This window comes from Nerophis lumbriciformis, linkage group LG20, assembly GCF_033978685.3.
Source record: "Nerophis lumbriciformis linkage group LG20, RoL_Nlum_v2.1, whole genome shotgun sequence".
Lineage (NCBI taxonomy): Eukaryota > Metazoa > Chordata > Actinopteri > Syngnathiformes > Syngnathidae > Nerophis > Nerophis lumbriciformis.
In genome coordinates, this window is record NC_084567.2 from 29,467,501 (window position 1) to 29,479,991 (window position 12,491).

At 39.9% G+C, this 12,491-nt stretch overlaps 1 protein-coding gene across 3 annotated transcripts in view; it reads right to left on the reverse strand.

The window, feature by feature from the left end:
* ehmt1b (euchromatic histone-lysine N-methyltransferase 1b) overlaps positions 1 to 12,491 on the reverse strand; it is an 83,828-nt gene that overhangs the window by 29,005 nt on the left and 42,332 nt on the right. For all 3 annotated transcript variants that reach the window (XM_061980764.2, XM_061980763.2, XM_061980762.2), the window contains 4 exons: positions 9,150 to 9,382; positions 2,525 to 2,743; positions 2,363 to 2,445; positions 2,174 to 2,280 (listed from right to left, as the gene is read on the reverse strand). In XM_061980764.2, coding sequence (XP_061836748.2) covers positions 2,174 to 2,280; positions 2,363 to 2,445; positions 2,525 to 2,743; positions 9,150 to 9,382 — 642 coding nt within the window. The remainder of the gene's footprint in view (positions 1 to 2,173; positions 2,281 to 2,362; positions 2,446 to 2,524; positions 2,744 to 9,149; positions 9,383 to 12,491) is intronic.

Consider the following 12,491-nt stretch of genomic DNA (forward strand, 5'->3'; position numbering starts at 1 on the left):
TGCAGGCAACAGGATGCAGGAATTGACTACCTTGATGCACATAAACGGGAATAATAATAGCAGTCTTTGCCGGTTTCAAAAAGGCAAATGTAAGGCTTTTTTAAAAACCATAATGAATACAATTTTAAATCCATCCGTCCATCGATTTTCTACCGATTGTCCCTCTTGGGGATGCGGTGGGGCTGGAGCTTATCCCAGGCAGAGTACGTACACCCTGGGACAAGTCAAAACATCATTGCAGGGCCAACACAGACAGACACCATACTAACAAAAAATACAAGGACATGATAAAACATCGGAGGCCCATAATGAATTGTAAACACTGGTATATGAATTAATTCACTGCTCTTTCACATTTGAAAACAAAATGTTTAACCTAACTAAAAACACCTGAAACCTCTCTAATGTGAACTAATATTTGTTTGGACCTTTGAAATAAATATCGGCAATGGCCACTTTTCTGATTTGCCATGGAATTACAATGTTTTCATTCCCAATGTTCCAAAATGTTCTTGCATAGGGTGCATGTGTTTGATATCAAGTGTTTTCACATTACGAAACCAACCAGAAAGTCAGCCATAATGGAAAAAAGCCCTACTGAAAGGGACTGTTAGCTCCTCTACTAAAGCTAAACGGTCAACTTTGGCATTGGGTTTTTAGAATTTAGCAAACAGGGAAAAATGTTTTTATTTATTTAATCTTTATTTATCCAGGGTAAAGCAAATAAGAACATATATTAATTTGCAATGCTGACCTAGCAAAGAGGCAGCATTTACATGAAAGAGATGTTGAAGTTTGATGATAATCTCTCATCGTCTCTCATTTACCAACAAAGACTGTCGCTATAGATCACTCAACAGTTCACAAATACTCTTAACGTGTGGGGGTAAATGAGATGAAATTAAACTTAATTTTTAAGATTGACAAGCATTTTAAAAAAAGCCTACACGGAAAATGTCTGCAACTTGTGAACGACAGTGCAGATAGTGGACAATAAGGAAGCCTTTGGTGCTGTTTCTTCCCATAATTATACATACACACACACTATACACTAAAACACTACAGTGATTTGACAATGAGCTTTGAGTATGCGCTTTTACTGCCATCTAAATAAATATGTGTGGTACAAAACAAGTAAAACATCAATTCAGTATTGGTTTTCCAGTTTGTGTTGAAATCATGTGATATTTTAAGGTTACAAGGAACACATTGATAAAAAATCATAAAATCACAAGTCAAATTCAGGCATATTCAGCTGAAACAATCACAAAAAACTAGATATGTCCGATAATGGCTTTTTTGCCGATATCCGATATTCCGATATTGTCCAACTCTTATTTACCGATTCCGATATCAACCGATACCGATATATACAGTCGTGGAATTAACACATTATTATGCCTACCGTAATTTTGTTGTGATGCCCTGCTGGATGCATTAAACAATGTAAAAAAGTTTTCCAAAATAAATCAACTCAAGTTATGGGAAAAAATGCCAACATGGCACTGCCATATTTATTATTGAAGTCACAAAGTGCATAATTTTTTTTTACCATGCCTCAAAACAGCAGCTTAGAATTTGGGACATGCTCTCCCTGAGAGAGCATGAGGAGGTTGAGGTGGGCGGGGTTGGGGTGGGGAGTTAGGGGTAGCGGGGGGTGTATATTGTAGCGTCCCGGAAGAGTTAGTCCTGCAAGGGGTTCTGGGTATTTGTTCTGTTGTGTTTATGTTGTGTTACGGTGCGGATGTTCTCCCGAAATGTTTGTCATTCTTGTTTGGTGTGGGTTCACAGTGTGGCGCATATTTGTAACAGTGTTAAAGTTGTTTATACGGCCACCCTCAGTGTGACCTGTATGGGTGTTGACCAAGTATGCGTTGCGTTCACTTGTGTGTGTGAAAAGCGGCAGATATTATGTGATTGGGCCGGCACGCAAAGGCAGTGCCTTTAAGGTTTATGGTACAGCTGCGTTTTAAAAAGTCATAAATTTTACTTTTTGAAACAGATACTGATAATTTCTGATACTACATTTTAAAGCATTTATCGTCTGATAATATCGGCAGTCCGATATTATCGGACATCTCTACAAAAAACCCTACTAAATACAGGAGGGGCTGTACAATCAAACCTTTAATCACACAAGCATTACACAGGAAATCACTGGTAAATATCTTACTTGTACGAGCATGTGGCAGATTTCCTTTTGTCCTGCCTCAGCTGCTGCATGGAGAGGGGTGCGTTTGTTCTGTGAGTCCACCTTAAAGTTGGGGTCGATACCGTCCACTGCATCGTGCGTCAAGATGCAAAGCATTCGGATGAACACAGAGTTGCGACAATGACAAAGAAAAAGGCACAAGTGACATACCCAGCATGAGCACGACTCTCTTAAGTTCCCCCTGTTTGGCTGAGAGGTACAGTTGCTTTGGGTGAAAACGCAGCTTCTTTGGTCTGGTCAAAGTCAAAATGAAAATAATTTGAGAGGGATGGCTTTTGACAGTAAAAACGTTCCAGACTAACGACAACATACTTCTCTGTGTTGAGAGCAACCAGGACACTTTCAAGGGTTTCTCGTGGTGGTACTTGCAGAGGTGGAGATGGGGGTGTTTCTCCAATACTATCCTGCAGTACAGAGGTCCTGGAGGATCCAGGAAAAGATGGTTCTGAGTCTTGCTGTGGTGCCGAACCGGCGGAAAGAGAGCTGTCTGCGCCACCATTGCCATCACACCTCACAGTCAACTGTGAGGACCTGGAAAAAACAACGAGAGTCTGTTAATCCCAAAGCAATATACAACTAGAAATGGGCTGTGGACGAACATCAGTTTACTACACTGAAGTTGTTTACGAAAATAAAGTTGTTAAAAAAAACTGGTTTATTTTTCTACTTACTGTACACAACAATAACTGACCACAGTTTCATGACCACTTCAAGTGTCGTTTTCAGTCTTTAAAGGGGAACATTATCACCAGACCTATGTAAGCGTCAATATATACCTTGATGTTGCAGAAAAAAGACCATATATTTTTTTAACCGATTTCCGAACTCTAAATGGGTGAATTTTGGCGAATTAAACGCCTTTCTATTATTCGCTCTCGGAGCGATGACGTCACAACAAGACGTAACATCGGGAAGCAATCCGCCATTTTCTCAAACACATTACAAACACCGAGTCAAATCAGCTCTGTTATTTTCGGTTTTTTTCGACTGTTTTCTGTACCTTGGAGACATCATGCCTCGTCGGTGTGTTGTCGGAGGGTGTAACAACACGAATAGGGACGGATTCAAGTTGCACCAGTGGCCCAAAGATGCGAAAGTGGCAAGAAATTGGACGTTTGTTCCGCACACTTTACCGACGAAAGCTATGCTACGACAGAGATGGCAAGAATGTGTGGCTATCCTGCGACACTCAAAGCAGATGCATTTCCAACTGGACTGGACAGATCAGCTTTCAGGAAAAGAGAGCGGATGAGGGTATGTCTACAGAATATATTAATTGATGAAAACTGGGCTGTCTGCACTCTCAAAGTGCATGTTGTTGCCAAATGTATTATATATGCCGTAAACCTAGTTCATAGTCGTTAGTTTCCTTTAATGCCAAACAAACACATACCAATCGTTGAAGGCGATCGCCGAATTCGTCCTCGCTTTCTCCCGTGTCGTTTTTGTCGGTTTCGCTTGCATACGGTTCAAACCGATATGGCTCAATAGCTTCAGTTTCTTCGGTTTTTGCATTCGGTCTCCCCTAGAGGGGGGGGGGGGGTTACCCACATATGTGGTCCTCTCCAAGGTTTCTCATAGTCATTCACATCGACGTCCCACTGGGGTGAGTTTTTCCTTGCCCTTATGTGGGCTTTGTACCGAGGATGTCGTTGTGGCTTGTGCAGCCCTTTGAGACACTTGTGATTTAGGGCTATATAAATAAACATTGATTGATTGATTGATTCTTCTTCAATTTCGTTTTCGCTACCTGCCTCCACACTACAACCAATTTCAATACATGCGTAATCTGTTGAATCGCTTAAGCCGCTGAAATCCGAGTCTGAATCCGAGCTAATGTCGCTATATCTTGCTGTTCTATCCACCATGTTTGTTTGTATTGGCATCACTATGTGACGTCACAGGAAAATGGACGGGTGTATATAACGATGGTTAAAATCAGGCACTTTGAAGCTTTTTTTAGGGATATTGCGTGATGGGTAAAATTTTGAAAAAAACTTCGAAAAATAAAATAAGCCACTGGGAACTGATTTTTAATGGTTTTAACCATTCTGAAAATGTGATAATGTTCCCCTTTAAAAGATGATGCAGCCTTCAGTGTTACCCATACATTAAGTTGTTTGTGGCAGCCTTCCACAAATAAATTTGGACGCCCACAAATGTGAAGCTTCCTTTGTGATCGCTAATTATTACATATTTAAACTGTGTGCATGTAACTTGTCGTTCCAACTCTGTACATTAGATGGCACTGTAACTCCATCACACCTAATTTGCAGCTGGTCTGAAACTGTGTTAGCAATTTAGGGCCCTTTTTAAGTAGTAAAAGCAGTGCACTTGCGTGTATTCTGGCCATGCGGCATTCTCCCCCTTGACATAAGTATGTCAGTACACACCTTCATCCAAGATATGCACACTGAGTGGCGCAACCCTAAAATGTCAGTGTTCCCTGTCAAATTGGTTTAGTAATTTTGTATTTACACGCTTATGAGGGTGCAATAAGTCTAGCGTTCCGGGAAGGTGAAACATTATACTGCACTTGAAGTTGAATGCTGTTCTACACCCCACATCATTAAATGATAATATAAACTTCCAGAAAATTATCAAATCTATTCTAATCGCTTTAGTTGAAGACACCTGGGAACATTCATTGAGATGAGTACAAAAGTGTCATAACGCCACAATGAAATTAGCAACTAGAAAACAAATCCTGGCTCTGGTGCTGCGTAAAGCAGTGGTCCCCAACCACCGGGCTGCGGCCCGTTACCGGTCCGCCGACGAATTGGTACCGGGCCGCACAAGGGAAAATAAAAATAAAATTTTTATTTTTATTTTTATTAAATCAACATAAAAACACAATATATACACTATATATCAATACAGTCTGCAGGGATACAGTCCGTAAGCACACATGATTGTATTTCTTTATAAATTTTCAAGCGTTGACCGGTCCGCAGCTACAAAAAGGTTGGGGACCACTGGCGTAAAGTACCCAACAATGGCGTAACGTAAGGCGATCGTGCATGGACATCCTGGAACGTTATATATGTTGTATGTATACGTTAACGAAGACAGTGGTTGTAGCGTGACATTCACAACTGCTCCATGTTTCATGATTTTCACACAGTCATAAAATAAGGTACGATGGCAAAGTAAATTAATCACATTGGCCGGCTTTATTCACAATTTACACACGTGTGTTTCCTTTTGTGCCAATGTCTGGATGGGAAAATACGAATAGGACAAATTTGTAGCGACCCCCTGCGACCCCAAAAGGGACAAGCGGTAGGAAATGGATGGATGGATGCATTATTTCAAGCACATGGAAAAACACTTAAAGGGGTCGTATTAGGATTTTTTTTCTACATTGAAAACACTTTCAAACCACAAAAAAAATGATGGTAATTGTTTTGAACTTATTGAAATAAGACACTCATGTCATTATGTAAATTATAACTGAACTGTTTATTATTGTAAGAGAACTTAAAATTCCTTGATTTAAATTGTGTTACAAAATGAGAACAGGAAGTGAACAAATGTACTAGTAGCTGCTATGAAGTGGAAATGGGTAGGAATTAGAGATGTCCGATAATATCGGACTGCCGATATTATCGGCCGATAAATGCTTTAAAATGTAATATCGGAAATTTATCGGTATCGGTTTCAAAAAGTAAAATTGATGACTTTTTAAAACGGCGCTGTACGGAGTGGTACACTGACATAGGGAGAAGTACAGAGCGGCAATAAACCTTAAATGCACTGCCTTTGCGTGCCGGCCCAATCACATAATATCTACGGCTTTTCTGTTATTCGCTCTCAAAGCGATGACGTCACAGCGTGACGTCACATATTTGTAACAGTGTTAAAGTTGTTTATACCACCACCCTCAGTGTGACCTGTATGGCTGCTGACCAAGTATGCATGGCATTCACTTGGTCAGCAGCCATACAGGTCACACTGAGGGTGGTGGTATAAACAACTTTAAAACTGTTACAAATATGCGCCACACTGTGAACCCACACCAAACAAGAATGACAAAGACATTTCGGGAGAACATCCGCACCGTAACACAACATAAACACAACAGAACATATACCCAGAACCCCTTGCAGTACTAACTCTTCCGGGACTCAACCTCCTTATGCTCTCTCAGGGAGAGCATGTCCCAAATTTCAAGCTGCTGTTTTGAGGCATGTTAAAAAAAATAATGCACTTTGTGACTTCAATAATAAATATGGCAGTGCCATGTTGGCATTTTTTTCCATAACTTGAGTTGATTTATTTTGGAAAACCTTGTTACATTGTTTAATGCATCCAGCGGGGCATCACAACAAAATTAGGCATAATAATGTGTTAATTCCACGACTGTATATATCGGTATCGGTTGATATCGGAATCGGTAATTAAGAGTTGGACAATATCGGAATATCGGATATCGGCAAAAAAGCCATTATCGGACATCTCCGGTAGGAATAGATAAGCTTTACGCCTACCTACTTACTCGGACGTGTTAAGAAAAATTAAAAAAAAAAATTAATATGTGACGTATCATGATGAAATTGCATACCGGTACAAACAAACAACTTCCTAAACATGTAATGGTGGTTCTTTGGTCAAAATGTTGCATAGATTTTGTTCTGCAGACCATCTTCAAGCCGTTTTCTGACCGTCTCTTGAGAATACGTCGTTTTGTTCGAAGTCTTATTTACGTGCTGAAGTCCTCCTCCAAGCCAAGCCTCCTTTGATTGCATCTCAAAACACCAGTCATGTCCCATATTGAGTAGTCTACTGACAGATATGAGTTACAACCATACGTTAATTTCAATTAGAAATGGCAATAGCGGAGGATTTTTGCATGCATGTATGAGCCAGGAACTTACTGACAACAACTGAATAAAGTGGCGAAGATATCCGCTGATGTAACTACCGTATTTTTCGGATTATAAGTCGTAGTTTTTTTCATAGTTTGGCCGGGTGTGCGACTTATACTCTGGAGCGATTTATGTGTGAAATTATTAACACATTACCGTAAAATATAAAATAATATTATTTATCTCATTCACGTAAGAGAATAGCGTTTATCAGCAACCGAAACCATCCTGTGCGGATTCAGAAAGGCTGGAATAATTGGAACTGCAACTGACGATGACTCTGACGTAAGCGACGTACCGATAGAAGAGGAAGCGGCGCATTGTCTACCTTTGGAGTTGGCAGAGTTGTTTAGAAGCGACACCGAGGAAGAAGATTTTATGGGATTTAGCGATTAGGAGTGACAGATTGTTTGGTAAACGTATAGCATGTTCTATATGTTATAGTTATTTGAATGACTCTTACCATAATATGTTACGTTAACATACCAGGCACGTTCTCAGTTGGTTATTTATGCCTCATATAACGTACACTTATTCAGCCTGTTGTTCACTATTCTTTATTTATTAGGGACCGCAATGTCCCTTTGGGACAGAGGACCCTATTGTATTTCGTGCGTTTTATTATTATTATTATTCCGCCGCCTCTATGAGCTGTAATTTGACCCCCTTAACATGCTTCAAAACTCACCATATTTGACACACACATCAGGACTGGCAAAAATTGCCATCTAATCAAAAAACCAAACCCCAAAACTCAAAATTGCGCTCTAGCGCCCCCGAGGAAAAAACACAGACAAAACTGCTTGTAACGTCCGGTAGGAATGTCATAAAGACATGAAACAAAAACCTCTATGTAGGTCTCACTTAGACCTAGATTTCATACAATGACATCCATCAGCAAAAATCAACAGGAAGTTTGCAATTCCCCCTTCAAAACAACATTTTAGTAAAAACAGTCACTTTTGCCTCTTTGAGCTGTAATTTGACCTCCTTAACATGCTTCAAAACTCACCAAACTGGACACAAACATCAGGACTGGCAAAAATTGCGATCTAATAAAAAAACCTAACCCCAAAACTCAAAATTGCGCTCTAGCGCCCCCTAGGAAGAAAACACAGACACAACTGCTCCTAAGAAGAAAACTCAGACAAAACTGCCTGTAACTTCCAGTAGGAATGTCTTAGAGACATGAAACAAAAACCTCTATGTAGGTCTCACTTAGACCTACATTTCATGTATTGACAACCCCCAACTAAAATCAACAGGAAGTTTGCAATTCCCCCTTCAAAACAAAAGTTTTGTAAAAACGTTATCTCCTCTGAGCGCATTTGTCGTGTCGGCTTCAAACTAGCACAGGAGAGAGATTTAACCCTTGTGATTAGAAGTTGACCAAAGAGTTTTAATTACTGCTCCGGTTTGGATTTTATATGCCGTCAAAGTCAATCCCGTCCATCGCTGCTTGCAGCTTTAATTTTAAATTGCCTTTCAAATGTCTATTCTTGGTGTTGGATTTTTATCAAATACATTTCCCCAAAAAATGCGACTTTTACTCTAGTGCGACTTATACCGTACATGTTTTTTTCCTTCTTTATTATGCATTTTCGGCCGGTGCGACTTATACTCCGGAGCGATTTATAATCCGAAAAATACGGTAACACAAAATATGTCACTAAAAACTCAAAATGGCTCGTCTAGACCAAGTTTGGAAAAAGACAAGATTGTTTTATTAATATTTCACTCCTGTCTTCATGGTATGATTTCAATTTTTTGGAACTTATTGTAACCACAAATACGCAAAAAAAGGTACCCCTTTAAGCACAAACGACAGATCTAGTGTTATTGCTCAGACTCAGACTCTAACATGAAAGCCCTATCCCTAACCATCTTTTGTTCTCAGCCAGTGCTGCTGATAAGACATAAATATCATCTTCTAATGGACGTTGCAGACGATGGGCTCTGTCGCAGATGTGTAACATTGCATTTCTTTATCCAAACTAGGTATACAGTACTCGATAAACCTTTAATTAATCAAACAAATCAGTTAAACGCTAACACAGCAGATCATTCACCTGCCAGTGGTGGTGTCTGCTCTGCCCTCATGGGCTCCCGGCGTGACTGGTCCATGAGCGAGTGCAGTCGGTACAGTGGAGGTGGTGTCTGCCTTTGCGATGGTCACCTCCTTGGCCTTGCTGGCCTCCTCCCCACAGTGCGGGCAGAAGCTTTGACCTTTCAGCACAGATGCACAGGCATTGTGGAAACGGTGTGAAATGTTCATGTCAGGTTGGCATTCCATGAAGGTCCCCTGCACAGAAAAGGACACGGGTGTGTTTAATCAAGTGGCCGTAGAGTCCATTGATTGTAAAAATAAAAAAGTGTAATACAGTGGAACCCGGTAATGTCTACGTCAGTCAGTCCGTCCGTCCAAGAAGTGTCAATCCACCCGAAATGTACTGAAGTCATGAAGAAGTTAATAATGAATGTCATCCAATGAATTTTCAGTAATCACTTGATTTGACAAGCAGACATACGGTCATCAAACACCATTACAGTCTTATTCACATGCGAACCACAAAGTAAACAATACATGTCATATCAACTAAAACAGTCAAACATGTTTGCTGACGTCAACTTCAGCTGGCACTTTTTAGTAAGATAAACATGGTCTTGAGTTGGTCAACATAAGTGAGTTGTCGACATAAGTAGGTTCCACCGTATTTCTTTTGACTGACAAATATGCAGCCATTAAAATCTTATGCCATTACTTTTTGCATTTTATCAATACTGTCACAGGTAGGGATGGGAATTGGTAAGATTTTTCCGGTTCTGATTCCACTTTTGATTCTGCTTAACGATTTGGTTCCTTATCAGTTCTCTTATCGATTATTTGGAAAAGAAAAAAGTGGATTAGCATAAATTTTGTTTAGTTTAGAGAAAACATGACTTAGCAAAGCCAACAGTGATGTGTTATGAGGCACATAGCATAGAAAAAAAAATTACTTATTACAAAAAAAAAAAAAAATATATATATATATATATATATATATATATATATATATATAGATGCCCATATTTGCTGTACAGATTTACTTTACAAAAGAGAAGTGTGGGATACTTCTTGTTGCCTTATTTGTATTTGACTTTATTAAATAGATTTATATAATTACATTAACATCCATCAATCCATTTTCTACCGTTTGTCCCTTTTGGGGTGACGGGGGGTGCTGGAGCCTATCTCAGCTGCATTCGGGCGGAAGGCAGGGTACACCCTGGACAAGTCGCCACCTCATCGCAGGGCCAACAAACATATACCGGTATATGTATATATAATATAATTATTATTAATATTAATGTTTGGCGCAGCCGGATCGGAGCAGAAGGGGATAGAAAAAAAAGGAAGACAGAGAGGAAAATTGCGGGGACATCAGGGGGATAAGACAGAGAGACAACAACAACAACAACAGAATAACATCAGCAAATACGATATGCACAAATATGATACGAAAAGTGATAGCAGAGAAGCAGTTAGTGAAGTAAATATTAATAACTAATCAATGACAATAAACATTGTTTCACTACAAATGGAGCAATAAAAATACCGTTATAAATAGCACTATTGATAATCCATCCATCCATCCATTTTCTACCGCTTATTCCCTTTTGGGGTCGCGGGGGGCGCTGGAGCCTATCTCAGCTACAATCGGGCGGAAGGCGGGGTACACCCTGGACAAATCGCCACCTCATCGCAGGGCCAACACAGATAGACAGACAACATTCACACTCACATTCACACACTAGGGCCAATTTAGTGTTGCCAATCAACCTATCCCCAGGTGCATGTCTTTGGAAGTGGGAGGAAGCCGGAGTACTCGGAGGGAACCCACGCAGTCACGGGGAGAACATGCAAACTCCACACAGAAAGATCCCGAGCCCAGGATTGAACCCAAGACTACTCAGGACCTTCGTATTGTGAGGCAGATGCACTAACCCCTCTGCCACCTTGATAATGAATAATAATAATAATAATTACCTCTATTATCAACAATATCATTGTTTCAAATGCAACAATACATATATGTAATGATAACTTGAGTTACAAAAGAAAGCAGATAAATCGAGGCGAAGAAAGACAAGCGAACTGTATTAACCTTGTAGATTGTTATAGTAAAATAGGTTAAGCTTTGTCAGTGTACCGTGTTTCACCCAGTTTCCTGTGAGATGGGCAGTGATTTTAAGATTGGGGAGTAATTTAAGCGATTCAGATCTGACAAGGTGGAAGAAATATATATACCCAGGTATTTAATGTTGTTGCAGTGCTTGTTGATGGAATCCAAAATATCAGCAAAGCTTGAACCCGGTGGTGACACATAGCCAGGTGAGTCTTCCGGGTGGCTCCGTTTCGATATTGGGGTCTTTGTGGGCTTTCCCATGACGAGACAATCAAAGCCCTCTTCATTATAGTCTTCCAGTGCCTCCAGATTTTTTAATATTTTAATATGTTGTTTGCTTATTTTTGCCTTAGTTATAATTTTGGGGGCTGTTAATTGAATTAAAATTGTTTGACAGCCTTGTGATCCGCTTGACTGTTTTTTACCGCGTTACGTACGCTCTCGGGACACTACAGATAGATCAGTGGTTCTTAACCTGGGTTCGATCGAACCCTAGGGGTTTGGTGAGTCGGGCTCAGGGGTTCGGCGGAGGTCAAGACACACCCGACTCATCGTGTAAATAAAAACTTCTCCCTATCGGCGTATTACGGATACAGCAACAGCAGAAGTCAAGACTGATTTGCAAATGTGTAATTTGTTGTGAGTTTATGCACTGTGTTGGTTTTGTTCTTTGAACAAGGTGAGGTTAATGCACGGTTCATTTTGTGCACCAGTAAAAAAAACATGGTAACACTTTAGTATGGGGAACATATTCACCATTAATTAGTTGCTTATTAACATGCAAATTAGTAACATATTGGCTCTTAACTAGTCATTATTAAATACTTATTAATGCCTTATTCGGCACGGCCTTATTATAACCCTAACCCTGACCCTAACCCTCTAACCCTAACCCTAACCAAATAACTCTAAATTAAGTCTTTGATACTTATAATATGTTCTCCTAGTGTCCAAAAAACTCTAAATTAAGTCTTTGTTACTTAGAATATGTTCCCCATACTAAAGTGTTACCAAAAGCATAACTTTGTCTTGAAATTGAAAAAAAAAAACATTTTATTTTTCACTAAAGAAGGGTTCGGTGAATGCGCATATGAAACTGGTGGGGTTCGGTACCTCCAACAAGGTTAAGAACCACTGAGATAGCTAAAAGGCAGTGAGAGACGTGAACTGGAGCAAATACTGCCCGCCTCTGAGCCAGAATCTGTCTCTCCTCTTGCTCATCGAAATTAGAAAGCATTAATTTCC